Source organism: Haliotis cracherodii, unplaced genomic scaffold (assembly GCF_022045235.1).
Source record: "Haliotis cracherodii isolate W230 unplaced genomic scaffold, xgHalCrac1.p SCAF_14, whole genome shotgun sequence".
NCBI classification, from domain to species: Eukaryota; Metazoa; Mollusca; class Gastropoda; order Lepetellida; family Haliotidae; genus Haliotis; species Haliotis cracherodii.
In genome coordinates, this window is record NW_027266269.1 from 33,413,449 (window position 1) to 33,434,517 (window position 21,069).

The 21,069-nt window shown below is 41.0% G+C and overlaps 1 protein-coding gene across 1 annotated transcript; it reads left to right on the forward strand.

Moving 5' to 3' along the window:
• Positions 1-12: 12 nt before the first annotated feature.
• Positions 13-18,252, forward strand: LOC139460384 (A disintegrin and metalloproteinase with thrombospondin motifs 9-like). The gene is made up of 5 exons (XM_071241877.1): positions 13-22; positions 4,640-4,912; positions 13,491-13,777; positions 14,720-14,884; positions 18,043-18,252. The coding sequence occupies exons 1-5, from the start codon at positions 13-15 to the stop codon at positions 18,250-18,252; spliced, it is 945 nt and encodes a 314-aa protein (XP_071097978.1).
• Positions 18,253-21,069: the final 2,817 nt, after the last annotated feature.

The window sequence follows — 21,069 nt, forward strand, 5'->3', positions numbered from 1 at the left end:
TCTAGTTACATGATGGCGCTCTGTAAGTAATCGAGTCTGGACCAGACAATCCAGTGATTGACATCATGAGCATCGATCAACGCAATTGGGATATACATATGTAGGGGGATGCATCTATATAGATCTACAAAGAAAACAAAGACACACCTTTCGGCTATACTGTTTGTTTGTTGTTTAACGCTGTTTTGTGAGATTCATGTGCCTTTTATTTTTATGATAGTTTCATTGTGTTGCGTTTTGCTGCAAAAGCGGTGTATTCTTTGTTTGTTTGTTGTTTAACGCCACACTCAGTAATATTCTAGCTATATGACGGCGCTCTGTAAATAATCGAGTCTGGACCAGACAATCCAGTGATTAATATCATGAGCATCGATCCACGTAATTGGGATCGATGACATGTATCAACCAAGTCAGCGAGCCTGACCATCCGATCCCGTTAGTCGCCTCTTACAAGCATAGTCTGCGGCAAGCATGGGTTTCTGAAGACCTATTTTACCCCGGATCTTCAGGGTGTATTCAAGTGGTAATGAAATCCAGTATATGTGAAAACCAACACTATGCACATTGGGAAGCCATTTATATGTTGTGATACCCATCTCTGTAAATTCTAAAAACGTTATAAGTGACAAGTTATAAATAAAGTACTAAACGAGCTCACGTCTAAAACCAATTTTACACGGGAGCGAGTTTAGTAGTTTATTTAATACTTGCTATATATAACATTTTTAGAATTATACTGTTGAGTGTGTATAGGCTGACACCTACACGATCCACGGCATAATCCTATTGAGTTTAAAAGAATAATACTTCAAACACGTCAAAAGTTGAAACGTATGAATTTAATACCATACAACGGTCCACCTTTAGAATTCAGGCGTCCGTTCCACACAATTATCGTACATACTTACTTAACTCACATACTTTAACGACTGGTATTACACGGGAGTGAGTTCAGTATTTTATTTATTACTCGTCATTTGTACCTATGTAAAAATCAGCTAATTATATACTCCGTTTCTTTTTTTGGCATTATCGCGTCGATGCTTACGTTATTTGTTTAGCGATCTCTGTTGTCTAAACTAAACATATGTTCTACCAATGACCATGATACCAATATTGCACTGTGTAATGTGGCAAAATGGAGAATAATTACTGTTACAATCTTATAAAATAACTGCTCAGTAAGAAATGCCGGGAAACAGCAATATTAGAAACTTACCGTTCTATCAGATCGATTTTTGGTCCTGACACTCGAGCACCTCGTGCTTTGAGCTCAGTCTTCAGTTCGGGCAAGTTCCAGCTTCCGTAATTCATGATAGATATAGGCCTTCGAGTACTGCCGGTTGTTTACAGAAAAGCAAGTGGGTCAATGTCGACTGAAGTTTTTATATTCCCGCGGATACAACGATGAATGTTGAACCGTAACTACCGCAGCGCCACCAAGCGGGCAAGGGGGCGTAACTCCAGGAATGTTTGCCATTAAGGGGCAGTGGGGTAGCCTAGTGGTTATAGAAGGAAGTCCTGGTTCAATTCCCCACAATGTGTGATGATAAAGAAGTTTTTGTCATGCTGAAAAATAGACTGGAATGATTAATAGTGAGTGAGTGAGTTGGGTTTTAGCGCTGCTTTTAACAATATTCCAGTCATATTCCGGCGTGTCAGCTTAATGTGGGAGGAAAGCCTGAAGTGATGCAGGTCTCAGACGTTTACCACTTCGGTGAAACCCACGAGCACGGGTATGGTGCTGACAAACCTAGAAACATAATCGGGGCGAACCGGGATTCGAACCCACAATCATTGATTTCTTGAGTGCCCAAGGGACGCAACTCTGCACAGCGAATCGCGGCGCCTTAGACGACTGGGCCACCCGTACCCCCTGGAATGATATGTTGAAATGTGTTGGAGTTTTGATTTCAATTATATATAAACTTAAGGATCGCATGTACACTAACTACAGTTATAACGAACTGAAAGGGACCACAACATTTAGTTCGTTATAACCGTAGTTCGTTATAAGCATATATACAGCATATAGACAGCAAATGTCCGGGACCAAAAGGACAGTTCGTTATATCCGCCAGTTCGTTATAAGCGTGTTCGTTATAAACGTAGTTTACTGTAGTTTCCAAAGCTGGCGTAACTCGGATGGAATATTACTTCACGATTCCACCAGGGGCGGTCGGGTAGCCTAGTGGTTAAAGCATTCTCTCGTCACGCCGAAGACCCGGGTTCGATTCCCGACATGGGTACAATGTGTGAAGCCCATTTCTGGTGTCCCCCGCTGTGATATTGCTGGAATATTGCTAAAAGCGGCGTAAAACCATACTCACTCACTCACTCACTCACTCACGATTCCACCACACCTGGTCTGTTAACAGTCGTCATTAATCAAATACCGCCGTTCTTCAAAACTATTGCAACCACTTGAATTGCTGTATTGGTGACGTTAAATGCAAAATGATTTCATAAAAAAACTTGTATTCCAAAAGTTCTTTCACGATTACTCAGTCTTCATCATTTACGTGTTTCTTGTTTTTTCCTCAATCTTTCATTCTGACTGCATTTGACCCACAATGTTTATTGTTTATATGTTTATTTGTTTGTTTAACGCCGCACTCAGCAAGATTACAGTAATTTGACGGCGGTCTGAAAAAAATCTAGTCTGGACTAGACAATCCAGTTATTGACATCATGAGCATCCATCCATCCTCGCAATTGGGATCGATGACATGCATCAACCAAGTCAGCGAGCCTGACCACCCGATCCAGTTAGTCGCCTTTTACGACAAGTATAGTCGCCTTTTACTACAAGCATTGGTTGCTGAAGACCTATTGTACCCCGGATCTCCATGGGTCCAGAATTTTCAAAAAGGGGGGTTTAACCGTACTCAACATCATTCATAAGATACAAAGTGGCAGAAGATGCAAAAATATTTATAAAAAGGGGCGTTGACCACTCTGTGATAAAACTGTGCGGACGACGGCTCATACTGGGCAAAGACGTTGACGTGGATGACACGGAACGTAAACGGGCGACGCCTCATACAATTAAGCTCAAGTATACTTATTGATTGTACAACCGTACCTTCTTTCAAATATCGGTTCATTTAAATATGTATAACTGCGCACTGACTAACACTTCTACCAATCAATGAATGTAATCACTGTGTCAATTTAATCATGTCTTCACTTCTCCAATAACAATATAAGTCTGTTGAAGCTTAACGTTCGAGACATCGTCTATTACAAACACAACTGGATATATCTGTGCCTGTAACTCGGTATCGTGGCATCACATGTTATCTTGATGCATGTAACCTTGGGTGTGGTTACAAACATACCACGGTTGTTTAACGCCGCACCCAGCAAAATTCCAGCTCTATGACGGCGGTCTGTAAATAATCGAGTCTGGGCCAGGCAATCCAGTGATTGATATCATGCGCATCGATCTACGCAATTGGGATCGATGACATGCATCAACCAAGTCAGCGAGTTTGAACACCCGATCCCGTTAGTCGCCTTTTACGACATGCATGGGTGTCCCGGTTATTTTTGCGCTAAATCACGGATGTAATATCTAACCAAGCGTTTATAATCAGTGCATGGGATTAGAAGTGGTGTCACAGATTTGTTGAGAGCTTCTGTTGCAGCAGCAACAGCCACTGAGTTGCCAACGATTCCAGCAAGGGTGGACAACCAACAGAAGACGATGTCGTATTGACCAGTAGCAAGATCATTATGTAGTTCAATTATGTCAAGTAAAGTGAGTGAGTGAGTTGGGGTTAACGCCGCTTTTAACAGTATTCCAGTTATATCACGGCGTGTCAGCTAATGTGGGAGGAAAGCCCGAAGTGATGCAGGTCTCAGACGTTTACCACTTCGGTGAAACCCATGAGCACGGGTATGGTGCTGACAAACCTAGAAACATAATTGGGGCGAACCGGAATTCGAACACACAATCATAGGTTTCTGGAGGGCCCAAGGGACGCAACTCTGCACAGCGAATCGCGCCTTAGACGACTAAGGCGCGACACGGTATACAGACCGCCTCCGTGGTCTAGTGGTAAAGCGTCCGCCCGAAATGTCCGATGTTCGATCCCCGGCCGCATCATACCAAAAGACGTTAAAAGGTGGTACTTGTTGTTACCCTGTCTGGCGCTCGGCATTAAGGGGCTAAAACAAGGACTGGTCGTCTCGGAGTCAGTATACTGTGTCTGAGTGGGATATTCATGTTAAACTGCGGCATGATATCTCGGTGAGCTAGCACTCTAAATCGGCATCAGTCCGGACTAGTACAAGCAGCCACAAAAACAAACACACGTACATGCACGTCGCTATATAAGTGCAATAATCTTGGACGAGACGTTAAACCCCATTTCACCTACACCACCTCACCACAAACCATATCTAAAATTTAACACTTTATTTGGAGCTACTGTAATTGGATGTTGCAAGATCGATCTAATCGACTTCTAAATCAATGTCCTGCGGTTCTAAAGCTATTGGTTTGTTCCAAGCGTTTCACATGCGCTGAGACGACAGGTGGATCAAGTACTACTGTCACCGACAGTCCCCAGCATGGCCATATGCACTATTATTGTCTTTGACAAAATCATGATGCAAATGTGGATTATTTTAGTTTTGAGCTCCATAACACTGTGTTTGAGAGAACATACTTTCAAGAAGACAGCAGGTGATGTTCGACCCCGTTTGGAAAACCCACAACGTCTTCAACTGCATACGGTTTCGGCGTTAACAGAATGTGGTCGCCTGTGCTCACGAAGCTCATCGTGTATTGACTTGCAGTACTCCAGCACAAGAAGAGCTTGCATCACTGGACACACAGAAGACGTATCTGATGGCATAATGTCCCAGAGTGGACTGTTTGACTTGTACAATTGGTATTTTAAAGGTAGAGTATAGAGGTTTATATGAATACATGTACCCATGCTTGCCGTAAAAGGCCACTATGCTTGTCGTGAGAGGCGACTAACGGGATCGGGTGGTAAGGCTCGGGAGTCATCGTTTCCCAATTGCGTGAACTAAGTGTTCACCTGTCTTTGAAGCTGGAGTTATGTTGTACTAATATTCACATTTAATATGTGAGTAATGAGTGAAAAAAAATAAAAAATACAATCTTTAAATTCTCAAAAATTTCTGCTCATACTGTATATTCATGATGTCAATCACTGGATTGTCCGGTCCAGACTCGATTATTTACAGACCGCCGTCATATAGCTGGAATATTGCGTTTAGAAACAAACAGCTCCAAAAACATATATTTAAGAAATAAACTACGAGTGGGATTTGTGTAATAAAACACTGCAGGGTGAATAACCCATGAGGGTCTCAACCCCGAGTATTGCAGTATTCTCAAAGCACTACAGCCTCTTTGAAGATGTTACTAAAATGATGAAGCTGTATTTAAATAATGATGACTCCCTGAATAAAATCCTCGCCATTTAATGATCGGCGAGATTACAAAGGCGCTGCGTCGGGCTGTTCGGCCCTCCGATAATCGGCCAGAATGTCAAGTCAGGAGAGCACTCCGAATTCTGTTCTGCCATGGCACTATTTATTTACTTTTATGGACCTTGGCTAGTCCGTAGTTAAACTGGCCTGTTCAGTGATTTCTTGAAATGGACTCTGAACCATCTTTAATTTAAATATGAATTACTTTTCAAAATTTTCAAAGTGAATGATTACGGTTTTACGCTTCCTTCAGCAATATTCGACCCGGGTTAGAATAGGTCTTCAGCAACCCATGCTTGCCGTAAAAGGCGACTATGCTTGTCGTAAGAGGCGACTAACGGGATCGGGTGGTCAGGCTTGCTGACTTGGTTGATGCATGTCATCGTATCCCAAATTGCGTGCATCGATGCTGGTGATGTCAATCGCTGGATTGTCTTGTCCAGACTCGATTATTTACAGACCGCCATCTTATAGCTGGAATATTGTGAGTGTGGCGTAAAACAACAAACATCCATCCAGCATTGTAGTTAAACTATGACTCGCAGAAGGCTAATTTCTACGGACAACCTGTTTCCAATTCTGGTGGATAAATTCATACTTTAAACATTAGATGAACACATTCAATAATTGCAGAAGGTATTGAGACCTAGATATGGATGGATGGATAGCTAGATGTGGGATGGATGGATGGATAGGTAGATGATGGATGATGGATAGCTAGATGATGAATGGATGGATAGCTAGATGATGGATGGATGGATAGCTAGATGATGGATGGATGGATAGCTTGATGGTGGATGGATGGATGGATGGATAGATTATGGATGGATGGATAGCTAGATGATGGATGGATGGATGGATGGATAGATAGATTATGGATGGATAGCTAGATGATGGATGGATAGATAGATAGATTATGGATGGATAGACAGCTGGATGATGGATGGATAGCTAGATGATGGATGGATGGATAGCTAGATGATGGATGGATAGATAGCTAGATGAGTGAGTGAGTGAGTGAGTGAGTTAATATTTATAGTCACATCGGCAGTATTTCAGCCATATCGTGACTTGAACAAGATATACATTTATATTATATATAAAAAAACTGTCGCCGAAGGACAGTACAACAATTAGCAATATATCACAGATTATAATTTTAAAAACTAATTTTAGAGCAATAAAATGATCAAATTATATCAGACTACACAGTAAAAAAACGGGCTGTAGATCGCCAGCAACCAAAGCTAGGCCACCATACTAGGGACCATGGGGACTTACGGTACTTCTGCTACCTACATGGTCCCCAGCTGGATTTACACCATCCCTCGGGCTACTGGCGATGATCAGAAAGATTAGCCAAACAGTTAAAATCAACAAAAATGCTACGATTAAAATCACAGCAAAATGAAAAGATACTTTGAATGATACCGGACTTACGTACCTTCCCAGGGGGACAATTGTTTTACGATACTTCAACCCCCTGTGAAGATACAGCCACTAACAATCTAAGTTATGAATTCAATTTACCAAATTAAAATCACTTTCTATATACTATACATATTATAATCAGAATTTATCTATTAATTCTATTCCTTTTAAAAAACCGATGAGTATATGAGCACTGATACTAAAAAGATCCTTGATGGACGAAACTTTGAAATACTTATCCCTTGTAATGCAAAACTCAATACAGTCAAGCAGGACATGCTTGACTGTAATTCTCTCATCACAAGGGATACAAAACGGAGGATCCTCACCTTTTAATAGATATTCGTGTGTATATCTTGAATGGCCAATACGACATCGTCGTAAAATGACCTCTTCAAATCTGGACTGACACCCCAAGTAGGTGTAACCGATATTTGCTTTTATTGCATGTAATTTATTTATACCTACTTGGGTGTCCCACTTCATTTGCATAAGATCTCTGATGTAACATCTGATCACAGGTTTATAATCACTGTATGGGAGAAGAAGTGGTGTCACAGATTTGTTGAGGGCTACTTTAGCAGCAGCATCAGCCATTGTTTTGCCTTTTATGCCCACATGACTGGGCAACCAACAAAAGACGATGCCGTATTGGCCAGTTGAAAGATCATTATCAAGTTCTAAAATGTTTAAAATGATTGGATGACTACAAGAGACTTTTTTTAGTGCCTGAAGACAAGATATAGAATCAGAAAAGATTATAAATCGTTTATATACAGATTGTTTTTGAATGTATCCAAAGGCTGTAAGGATAGCATTGGCCTCAGCAGGGAATATAGAGCTATTATCTGGTATTCTGGACGATAAATGTTTTGATCCAATGACGGTGGCAGATGCTACTTGGCCACCATCCTTGGATCCATCAGTAAAGATTGAATGGTGAGTGTCGTATTTATTTCTTAACTGTAAATATGCTTGTTGATATACGAGTGGATTGGTCTCAGATTTTATAAAACGTGTGAGGGAAATGTCTACTTCTGGCCTCACCAACTGAGATCTAAATCTATAAGGGCAGCAATAACATTTGATTTAATCCGAATTCCAAGTGGGGGAACCAGCTTTGGTTTCCTCAGAAACAGTTCTTCATATTGAGGATGAAAAACGGAGGCACATGCAGGATTAGAAGGGTTAGAGTGTAATTTTGTGATATATTGAAGAGATAATTTAATACGGCGTAGTTTCAAAGAGGGTTCATCAGCCTCGACATAGAGACTGTCAACAGGAGAAGTTCTAAAAGCACCAAGGCACAGTCTACGTCCCTGATGGTGGATTGAATCTAACTTGTTTAAATTACTCTTGCAAGCTCCAGCATACACAATGGAGCCATAGTCTAATTTAGAGCGGATTAATGATCTATATAAGTGAAGGAGGGTTGTCTGATCCCCTCCCCACTTAGAATTCGAGACGACTTTCAACAAATCGAGGGCCTTCAGGCATTTAGTCTTTAAATATTTAATATGAGGCAAAAACGTCAAATGGTGGTCGAAAATCAATCCCAGAAATTTGGCCTCTTTTACAACCTTAATTGGAGTACCATCTTAAGAGAGCTCTGGGTCTTTATGAGTTTTATATTTCCGACAGAAATGTATACAATTTGTCTTTGTCGGTGAGAACTTAAATCCATTCTCAAGACACCATTTATGAATTTTATTAAGACACAACTGTAACTGTCTTTCAATTGTACGCATATTTTTACCACGACATGAAATATTAAAATCATCCACAAACAATGACCCATCGATTGAGTCATTTAATACTTTAGATAAACTATTTATTTTTATGCTAAACAAGGTAACAGAAAAAATACTCCCTTGTGGAACCCCCTGATCCTGATTATAATGATCAGACAGGGTTGATCCAACACGAACTTGAAATTGTCTGTCTGTTAAAAACTGTGATACAAATTGAGGCAAGCGGCCTCTTAAAGGGGCACTGATCTAACGCAATTCCCCGGGACTGGTTGTTGCCTTTGTTATTGTTTTTTCCCAGTGAGTACCCGGATGTATAGCAGAAATCTAGACTAGTTCGCGACCTCTGCTGCGCAATTCGTAAGCGCATCAGTCACTTTTATGGGTAGTAATAAGGGCGTATGGTCACATTGATCAACAAAATGAAATACAGTTTTCGAGATAATAAGGAAATGTAGGTATATTTGTGGGTAACATTGGTAATGGTGACGAAGTTTTGATAAGTCACTTGCTTGGTAATTTTACGATTTTCGTTTACACTATTTTGACTTGCAACACAAAGTAAATATTTCACCTGAGCATTGCTTTTTTATAGTGTGTATATTTTTTTACTGTCAAAATGTGTAACATTTTCAAATTTATTAAAAGTGACTAAAAGACATTTCCATCTGTATTATTATGTTAACGAATTCCAAACATTTTGATGTTTAATGTCACCACCAAGAGACTGAAAATGATACGTTGAAAAGTACATTTCTATGTTGTTTGGCTTCTAATCCTACATAATAATCTGTTGTGATGTTTGTAGGCCCTTTTGATCATCTTTATCAATCTGGACAGATTTTTTAGTCAAAATGACTGAAATATTTATACATTTTATAAATTGCCTGAGAGAATCACATTTTACAAATTGACGGTAATATATACACGCTTACAAAGGAAAAGACCTGTGAAAACAACGTCTATCGTGCATTGAAGAATTTCCCAACCATGACGTTGAGAAACAAGAACGAATTGGTTCAAATGAAGGAAAACAAAATGCAAATACCATGATTGCAACCTACCACATTTATGTGTATAAATTTTAGGGGCTTCCTTGTTCGAGGAATGTATCCGTGAATATCCACACAAAGGAACAATATCCCACTCGTCTGCAGCTGTACAAAGAAACTAATTCGATGTCACGTGTCTCTGTAACAATCAAATATTTTAAAAGATATATATCGTTTCGGGATATTATAACCCGTGTTCGTTTCTCAACTGATCACTTGGCGTTCACATAGGTGTCAAGTCTCAAAGGTCGGCTGAGAAAGCCCACGTGACAACTATTTTCATAACGTCCACGGTTCCTAAAAAATCCATTGACTGATAGATAACAATGATCAATCAATCAACGTATTATCAGTTAACCCTTTGAACAAAGTATGTTGTTTTTACATCGGCACTTCACGCCATGATATGAGTGTATTCCCTTTGTTTTAGTAAACCTAGACATGTAAACACTCACTTTTGACATATCCACTGTGCAAGATAACAGTGATTAATCAATCAACGTATTTTCTGTTAATCCTTTGATGACTTGGAACGATCCGTTGATTTACAAAAAAAAGTAAATCAATTGATCATTCACCTCTTGCTAGTCTGTCACGTGCATATTACATAACACACATTTCACCTCACTTCAAACCTGGATTTAGATTGAATAATTACCCCAGACACAATAAAAGCCAAATGGGAACCTTTGTCAGGTAATCTAAGTGGTGCTACCACTAATTGTACCTGTAATAAATTCATTAACTGAGCATCATGTGAATGACGACAAATACACAAGTGTAGGGTTATACCAGAAAACGTGGATGACAACAAGGGAGTAGTAGTCGTATTATCGACACAATCCGAAATCCGAAAATGCTTTCACTGCATAGATACTTTTTTTTGGTATTAAACTATAACCATCTGGGGTATTTCCAAATCCGATGAGCTCCGCCTTTCTTTTTGTCTGTTTGTTTAGGCTGAAGAAATTAATTTACATGCGCCCTTTGTCGAAATCTTTATAGATCACAGTTAACCAATCAGTGTTTATGCAAAAAATCGTAAAACCAATATTGCCTCCGGCCTCCAAGTGTATTTAGCTGTCATTGCAGACGGTAGCCCAGTCTCTGGTCCCGCTCAGTTGCGTTGCGTATCATCCGGGTACTCACGGGGGAAAAAACAATAACAAAGGCAACAACCAGTCTGGGGAATTGCGTTAGATCAGTGCCCCTTTAAACCAAAGTCATGTAAATCTTTTAAAATACCATGCTTCCAAGTGGTATCATGCTTTTTCAAGATCGAAAAAGATTGATACAGCATGTTGTTTGTTTATAAAAGCATTTTTAATAAATGATTCTAAACGAATTAAATGATCAATGGTACTTCGGTTTTTACGGAAACCGCATTGGATATTACTAATGAGATTGTTGGTTTCTAAAAACCAAACTAAGCGATTATTCACCATGCGCTCCATGGTTTTACAAACACAGCAAGTTAAGGAAATAGGTCGGTAACTGGATGGATCCGTATGATCCCTGCCAGGCTTTGGTACGGGTACAACGATGGCATTTCTCCACGAAGGAGGAAAATGTCCTGTTGTCAAAATATCATAGAAAATATTCAATAGTGTTGTGAGACAAGAGTCAGGTAAGTGTTTTAGAAGATGATAATGGATATCATCAGCACCAGTTGCAGTATCATGAGCCTGTGCTAAAGCAGTGTGTAGCTCATGTAGTGAAAATACTTCGTTATAATCTTCGCCATTGTCAGAAATAAAATTGACTTTTTTCCTAAATTATTGTCATCTTTGAGATGATGAATACTTGATTTGGAACCTTTGCCTTTGATTTTTTGGATCATGTTCCACACCTTTGACATAGGCGTGCGAGAATTTATTTTGGAAACATAATCCTTCCAGGTCTGTCGTTTATTGAGTTTAAAAGTTCGTCGAGCCTTGGCATAATTAATTTTTACATTATTCAAATTATGAACAGTAGGATGGCGTCGAAAGTATTTCTCAGCCGTCTTCCCACGCTTCCTAGCTTGTTTGCATTCATAAATAAACCATGGTTTACGAATATGTGGGTTCACAGAGGACTTAGGAATAGTTTCATCAGCTATACCTTTCAGTTGATCGGAAAACAACTGAATCGGGTCAGGAACATCCATAAAAAGTTCGTGTTGCAATTTGTCAGTACATATGTTCTGAAATAACGGCCAATTTGCCTTAGAAAAATTCCATCTTGTTATAGGTGGATCATCAGTGGGGTTGATTGCTGTAAGTACTGTCGGAAAATGATCACTTCCACAAAGGTCATCATGGACTGACCATACAAATTCATTATATAAGTTAGAATCTGTGAGTGACAGATCTAATGCAGTGTACGTACCTGTTGCAGGATGTAAATATGTGTTCGAGCCGTCGTTGAAGATGCATAGATTATTGTTAGCAATAAAATCTTCAAGGATTTTCCCTTTATTGTTTGTATTGGAACTTCCCCATAGAGGGTTATGCCCATTAAGATCACCCATGATGATACAGGGCTTAGGGAGTTGGTCAAATAAATCCTGAAGGTCAGACTGCTGCAAATTTGAGGATGGAGAAATATATAGGGAACAAAGTGTGAAAGTTATTTGTAGAGTAAGACGGACAGCAACAGCCTGAAGGTTACAGTGGAGATGAACAGGAATGTGGATGATGCCCTGATAGCTAGATGATGGATGGATGGATAGATGATGGATGGATTGAGATAGATGATGGATGGATGGATAGCAAGATGATGGATGGATGGATATCTAGATGATGGATGGATGGATAGATGGTGGATGGATAGCTAGATGATGGATGGATGGATAGTTAGATGATTGATGGATCTATAGCTAGATGTGGGATGGATGGATGGATGGATAGCTAGATGATGGATAAATAGATAGATGATGGATGGATAAATAGATAGATGATGGATAGCTAGATGATGGATGGATGGATAGCTAGATGATGGATGGTAGATAGCTAGATGGTGGATGGGTGGATAGCTAGATGATGGATAGATATCTAGATGATGGATGGAAGGATAGCTAGATGATGGATGGATGGATAGCTAGATGATGGATGGATGGAAGGCTAGATGATGGATAGCTAGATGATGGATAGATGGATAACTAGATGATGATGGATGAATAGCTAGATGATGGATGGATGTATAGCTAGATGATGGATGGATGGGTAGATGGATGATGCATAGCTAGATGATGGATGGATGGATAGCTAGATGATGGATGGAGAGATAGATGATGGATGGATGGGTAGATGGATGGATGGATAGATAGATGATGGACGGATTGATGGATAGCTAGATGATGGATGGATGGCTAGCTAGATGATGGATAGATGGATATCAAGATGATGGATGGATGGATAGCTAGATGATGGATGGATGGATGGATAGATGGATTTATAGCTAGATGATGGATGGATGGCTAGATAGATGGATAGCTAGACGATGGATGGATGGATGAATAGCTAGATGATGGATGATGGATGGATGGATGGATAGCTAGATGATGGATGGATGGATATCTAGATGATGGATGGATATCTAGATGATGGATGGATTGGTAGATGGATGGATGAATAGATAGATGATGGAGGGATGGAGGGATCTAGATGATGGATGGATGGATAGCTAGATGATGAATGGAGAGATAGATGATGGATGGATAGATAGATAGATGATGGATGGATAGATGGTGGATGGATATAATTAGAAATACGCATTTACTTGATAAATATTTCCAACATTGCAGATCCTGAGACATGTTTTGAGATCAAAAGAAACAACCCCACAGCCAAGAGTGGGGAGTACTACATCCACCCCACAGCTCCACAGTTCAAGGGGGTGTCAGTGAAGGTCTACTGCCTCATGAATGACACCCACCAGATGGAGTACGTGACTCTGCCAAACAGGAACTTCGGACACTACCCGGAAAGATCCAACGGTGATTGTGATGAAGTCGAAGAGTCATATTTAACAGCGGGTGGTGTTGGCATGGGTGGCGTTACAGAGTACCTAAAGATCAGAGTACAGCCATCAGTAAGTTGTTAAATGGCCCAAAGGTTATGTAATTATAATATCAGTTTATATTATTGAGGAGTAATGCCATCGAGGTACATGTTTGGTAAAGAATGTTTGTGTGTTTGTTTGTGTGTTTGTTTGTTTGTGTAGCGCCGCACTTAGTATTACAGCTATATGACGGCGGTCTGTAAATAATCGAGTGTAAACCAGACAAGCCAGTGATTGACAACAAGAGCATCGATTCAGGCAATTGGGATACGATGACCTGCATCAACCAAGTCAGAGAGCCTGACCACCCGATCCGGTTAGTCGCCTCTTACGACAAGCATAGTCGCCTTTTACGGCAAGAATGGGTTGCTGAAGACTTATATTCTACCCCGGATCTTCACGGGTCTGGTAAAGAGTGATATTTGAACGAGTGACGTATTCGAACGAGTGGCGTCTGTCTGATGAAGTGTTTGTCTGTTCGTTGGTTGGTTGTTTTACTGAACACTCACCAATACCCCAACTATATGACGGTTGCTTACCTATAACCTATCTAGAGCAACGTCCCACACCGTATGAATGCGATGGCATGCAATCAACAGAAACACCGAGCCTGACAACACATCCATTTAGTCGCCTTTTAGGATAAGCCAGAGATTGCTATGCATCTCTTCGACCCTGGTACACAAAGAGACATTCAAATACAAATGAAATGTTTATTGTATGAAAGGTCACAGGCCGAACAAACATAACGTTAGCAGTATCATTCAACAAAGAGATTCTGGTGTTCCTTTTAAGTATATATACATTACGGACGCCATTACGCTGTAAGGAGCTTGATTTGGCGTGATCGGCAAAATGGCGTCGAGTTATATTTTCCAGTTGTACACCGTTGTATCATTAACCAGCATAATACAACCATGTTTCGTGTAAGTCTGAGGGATAATGCCATATTTCATATTTTTGTTCGTTTAGACCATGGCAGTTGTAAGAAATGACGCCACGTTCGTAAGCGGGAGCAAGACAACCCCCCTAGACTATGGTCAGGCAGAAGATTGCTACTCGTATGTAGTTACCTGTAAGAAAATAGGAACATTTCACATCAACACACTGGGAACAAAGATGAAAGTCAATACCGATGTAAGTGTTGGTTTTGTATCAGAACAGGCGTTGGGGATACACCCATTTGCAAAGCCACATTGACGTTTTTTGTATTTTTTAAACGCCGTGTTCAGCAATATTCCAACTATATAGCGACGGCCTGTAAATATCGAAACTGGAGCAGAAGACGAGTGATCACCCAATCAAGTTGGTCGTCTCATTCTAACGGAGAATCACTACTAGGGAGTAGGAGTCTAGGGCTGGGACGAGTCCAAATTTACAAACCCGGGTACCCACCACCCTATTACCCGACCCCATCCGGGTACCCGTTGTAGATATTTAGAGATAGGTACAAATTGTCCGATTTGGAAACGTTTGACCGTAGCCCTGGTAAAATGTATTTAGATACACGTGTGAAACGATCTGGTCATGCATACACTGAAGTTTACTGCTTGAAGTTTTATCTTTATTCAAACATATACTGAACAACAAAAGTTCCTGTGACATTGAATAAGATTTAATGCAAAGTTATGTTTTTTACCAAATCTGAAACAACTTCGGTTTGCAACAGATAAAAGACTCCTGTAAGTGTTCAAATGGTTCAATTTGCCATACGGACTTCAGAAAATGCGTGATTTAATATAAAAAAAACAAGAACATGCCAAAATGTCAATTTACAAATCAATAGCGTGTGTGTTCACCTCTGGTTGCGATGCAAGCAACACATCTTCGTCTCATGGAATGGACCAGGCGTCGCACAAAGTCCTGTGGGATATCTGTCCATATCTGCTGGAGCATGTTTCGAAGTTCCTGGAGTGTCTGTGGAACACGTGGTTGACGTCGAAGGCGCCGATCCATCTCATCCCACATGTGCTCGATTGGTGAGCGATCAGGGTAGGGAGCCGGCCAGGGGATGACATTCACGTTGTTTTGTTAAAGAGAATCCTGAACAAGTCGAGCAATATGAGAACAGGCTTTGTCATGTTGAAAGGCAATGCTTTGGCCATGACGACGCAAAAACGGTAGAAGAACTGGGCCGATGATCTCGTCGCGGTAGCGCTGTCCATTGAGCCTTCCCTCTACCACTATCAAACGGGTCCTCTGTTTTGCCGTAATCCCACCCCATGCCATAACGCTGCCGCCCCCGAACCGATCTTCTTCCATGACACAATGATTGACGTAACGTTCACCTCGACGTCGCTACACTCGAATCCGTCCATCGCTACACTCGAATCCGTCCATCGCTGTGGCTGAGGTAAAAACGAGACTCGTCAGTGAATAGAACTTGTCCCCACTGCATGGCCGTCCACCGTAGACGCTGTCTGCACCAGTGTAGACGTGCTTGACGGGGGTTTCCTGTCAAAATGGGACGTCTGGCGGGTCTTCTGGCGACAATCCATGCACATCTGAGGCGACGACGTACGGTTTGTGAAGATATCCGTCAAAGGCCAGGGATGCTTCTTGCAGTCACTGTTGCTGGCCGGAATCGATTTCATAGGTGTGTTGTTCGAATTCAGTTGTCTTGTCGATTATTGGTTACGCGTGGCCTGCCACTCCAAGGATGGTCTCTGACTGCATTCGTCTGTTGCCAACGTTGCCATAAACACCAAATGGTGTTTCTGTGGACGTTAAATTGTCTTGCAACATCACGTTGACTCGATCCTGCTTCAAGCATACCAATGGCTCACAGACGCTCATTTTCGGATAGGCATGGCATTTCGTGATGTTGAATAATTGCGTAATTTTGTTGTTTTTCTGAGTGGTTGTTGTCAGCACGATACTAAACAATGCATATGGAATCCCGTTAACCCACATGTTTTTATACCCATTCTTGGGTAGTGAAATACATGGGGCTTGCATAAAAGTCAACTTTTGCATGGAAAGCATGCTTTTCTGTAGCAGTTGCGTTTTTGTGACTTGATTCCATACATGTACTACAATATTGAAAACCAAACTTTACTTGTTTGAAAAATACACTAAAATATTACTGTTACAGGAACTTTTGTTGTCGAGTATATAAAAGTCAGAAGGAATTGGTGCATTGTCAGAAAGAAATGGGTACATTAGTTACTTGTTGTGTAACCACGGAGTTTTAGATAATTTTTGTCACTACCCTGTGGGTATTATCGACACGACATTGGCTTGTAAATATCGAATGTGGAGCAGACATGCAAAACCCAGGGTACGATGACATGCAATCAAGTACCTGACCCGATTACCCAATCAAGTTTGTCGCCTCATACGACCAGGGACCTGTTGCTTGGACCTGTTCCTTCCAAGAGTCTCCTCAAACCATTCGAGAACTGTCAATATTTAGATACCAGTTTGTTAAGTTTAATTAATACGAGACAAATATCCTTGTGTTATGTTTAGATTGTGTCTTTGTTTTTATTACCGCTTTGATTTATTTGCTTGTTTGTTTGTTTGTTGTTTAACGCCGCACTCAGCAATATTCCAGCTATATGACGGAGGTCTGTAAATAGTTGAGCCTTGACCAGACAGCGATTGACATCATGATCATCGATCCACGCAATTTGGATACGATGACATGCATCAATCAAGTCAGCGAGCCTGACCACCCGATCCCGTTAGTCGCCTCTTACGACAAGCATAGTCGCCTTTTACGGCATGCATGGGTTGCTGAAGACCTATTCTACCCCGGATCTTCACGGGTCTCCACGCAATTGCGATACGATGACATGCATCAGCCAAGTCAGCGAGCCTGACCACCCGATCCAGTTATTCGCCTCTTACGACAAACATAGTCGCCTTTTACGGCAAGCATGGATTGCTGAAGACCTGATCATGATCTACCCCAGTATATAGAATGAGGGATAGTGCTTTGATGCCAGGAACAACTGCCTCCCTGCACTGTTATCATACATCTGAAAGGTTCATGTACATAGTTGCGTTTGATTGTTGTCTTAATTCAATGGTGTGATTTTTCCAGCTAACATGGACAGTTCAAGTACACGACTTCAAAGCCTTAATTCAATAGGGGCGGTCAGGTAGCCTAGTGGTTAAAACGTTCGCTCGTCACGCCGTAGACCCGGGTTCGATTCTCGACATGGGTACAATGTGTGATGCCCATTTCTGATGTTCCCCGCCGTGATATTGCTGGAATATTGCTAAAAGCGGCGTAAAACCATACTCACTCACTCATTCACTCATTTAATTCAATGGTGTTAATTTTCCAGCTTACGTGGACAGTTCAAGTAGACAGCTTCAAAGCCCATGTGGAGAGCATTGCACGTGAAGAGAATGGCGCCATCATCGACATTGAGTGTGGAGGGTGGTGTGGGGGTTGTAGCCCTAAAGGTGACATGCTCCTCTATCCGAACCCTCATGACGATAAGCCTTATACCATAAGCCAATATACGGACATCTTCCCAAGGCAAGAGAGTTAACTGACTTTAAAAGTCCAGTTTCCACCCTTGCCGAACTAGGCTGGAACTCCTGGGCGCGATCGTAGCGCTACCAGTGGTTATTATGAGTTATGTCCCTCTGAGCCTCTCCTATGGACCAATCCGATTCCATCACTTGCATTTGTTTCAAACAAAATGGCGGCGCCCAGTCAAGACGATCTGCTCGATAATCAAGATCTATATTGTTATAAAACGGGTCTTACATCGCGAAATGCATCAAATCAAGTGAGCACCTTGATAAAAACATGAAATGATTTGGAAAATATCTGCTGACAACAAGTTGGCGGTGCACATGCTTTGCAAATTCTGCAATCGATCGAAATCTGCATGACAGTTTACAAACCGGATTTCGATTTCGGTGCCTGATTTTGACTGGACTATGCATAGACTCGTTAGTCCAGCCACAATGTAACTCCATAATGCCAGCCTAGTTCGGCAAGGGTGGAAACTGGACTTTCATAGTCAGTTAACACTCTTCAGCTTGCCTCGGGAAGATGTAAACGGAGTGTCTGGCAATGAGTTACAGCAACAGGATCGCATCGGCATCTTTTTCTCACCTTGAAACATAAATTTTGAATGCAAGAGAATAACCCGTCTAGATTATCCACGGAAACAGATTCCAATTGGCGTGAAGGGGAAAAAAGCTGTGAACCTTTTATGAATGGACCACTGAAAATCAGTGATGACACTGGGTATTCGCGAAAATGGTAAGCATGTTCTACCCTACCGGTAGCACGCGTCCTTCACATTAATTGCATAAAAGAAGGCGCTACGAATCGCGATGCAGAGCTGCGTCCCTTGGGCACGCCAGAAACCTATGATTGTGGGTTCGAATCCCGGTTCGTCCCCATTATGTTTCCAGGTTTTTCAGCACCATACCCGTGCTCGTGGGTTACACCGAAGTGGTAAACGTCTGAGACCTGCATCACATCGGGCTTTCTTCCCACATTAAGCTGACACGCCGTGATATAACTGGAATACTGTTAAAAGCGGCGTTAAACCCAACTCACTCACTCACTCAGTGTAACAACTACCTTGACACAAGGGGCAAACCAGCATCAGAATCATCACGAACGGATAGAACTTCGAACATATCCTCCTTTGATTGTTTGTTTGTTGTTTAACGCCGCACCGCGCCTGACCACCCGATCCCGTTAGTCGCCTCTACGACATGCATAGTCGCCTTTTACGGCAAGCAGGGGTTGCTAAAGACCTATTCTACCCCGGATCTTCACGGGTCACAAATCTTCGTGTTAATGAAATGCCTGTTACTGATAGCATCTTATTGATTATAACATATCTTTATTCAGTCTTTTTGTGAGAGTTTGTGAAAAAGTCCTTTTCGTAGAATTCGTTGAAGATGCAGCATATTTATAGGCAACGTCGTTGACGTGGATGACGTGGATTAAGCTCAAGTTTACTTATTGATTTACAACCGCACCTACTTTCAAATATCTGTTCATTTAAATATGTATTACTGCGCACTGACTGACTTTGACACTTCTACCAATCAATGAATGTAATCACTGTGACAGTATTAGCATTTGTTTACTTCCCCGATACCAATAAAATTTTCCATAAAAACGAATATTTACTCATGCTTCTTGCACAAGATGTCTGTCATTTATCATTAATTAAATACAGTAAACTACGGTTATAACGAACACGCTTATAACGAACTAACGGATATAACGAACTAACTTTTTAGTCCCAACTATATGCTGTAGTTATGCTTTATATATGCTTATAACGAATTACGGTTATAACGAACTAAAATTAGTAGTCCCTTTGAGTTCGTTATAACCTTAGTTTACTGTACCGCCATTGGTTTGAACTGTTGCAACCACTTGGATTGCTGAATAGATTTCGAATGCAAACTGATTTAATTCAATACTTGTATTCCAAAAGTTCTGAGTTTTGTGTTTCTTGTTTTACCTCTGTGTTCCATTCTGACTGCATTTGTCCATAATCGAGTCTGGACCAGACAATCCAGTGGTTAATATCATTAATTATGCAAGGAATATATTCAGTTGTCACTCATAAGAAAAAAAAAATATTTTTTTGTTTATTTGCTACATATGCGTCAAATATCATACTGAATTTACTTGTATTACTTTACGTAATTGCAGAGTGAAATGGTATTTTAACAAGATTAGGCAAACATAGAATCAGTTAGTTATAACTTATTGAAATAGGCAAAACTAAAGTTTGGCACAAAGCATAATGGTTACAAGAGCATGCGCATCGATCCATGCAATTGGGTTGGTTGGTTGGGTGGGTGGTTTGTTGTTTAACGCCGCACTCATCAATATTCCAGCTATACGATCATGACGGTGGTCTGTAAATAATCGAGTCTGGACCAGACAATCAAGTGATTGATATCATGCATCAACCAAGTCAGCGAGCCTGACCACCCGATCTCGTGAGTCGCCTTTTACAAGCATGGTTTGCTGAACAGCTATTCTTTCCCGGCTCTTCACGGATCCCAAGCAGTTGGGATAATTGGGATAGAATGACATGCATCAACCAAGTCACCGAGCCTGATCACCCGATCCCCTTAGTTACAAGCATAGTCGCCTTTTACGGCAAGCATGGGTTGCTGGAGACCTATTCTACCCCGGATGTCACTGATTGTACGGGCGACAACAAGTGTTTTTATTGATTGTAAATTGCACCTATTTTGGAATATCAGTCCCTTCAAATATGCATTACAGCGTACTGACTGACTTAGACACCTCTACCAATCAATGAATGTAATAACTGTGTCGATTTCAGCCTTTGTATACTTCTCCAAATATC

Excerpts from the sequence above, each read along its gene's own strand:
- LOC139460384 (XM_071241877.1), top strand. Across the intron at positions 4,913-13,490 it reads GTACAATTGGTATTTTAAAG|ATCCTGAGACATGTTTTGAG; the intron begins GTAGAGTATAGA and ends CCAACATTGCAG. Across the intron at positions 14,885-18,042 it reads AGATGAAAGTCAATACCGAT|CTTACGTGGACAGTTCAAGT; the intron begins GTAAGTGTTGGT and ends TTAATTTTCCAG.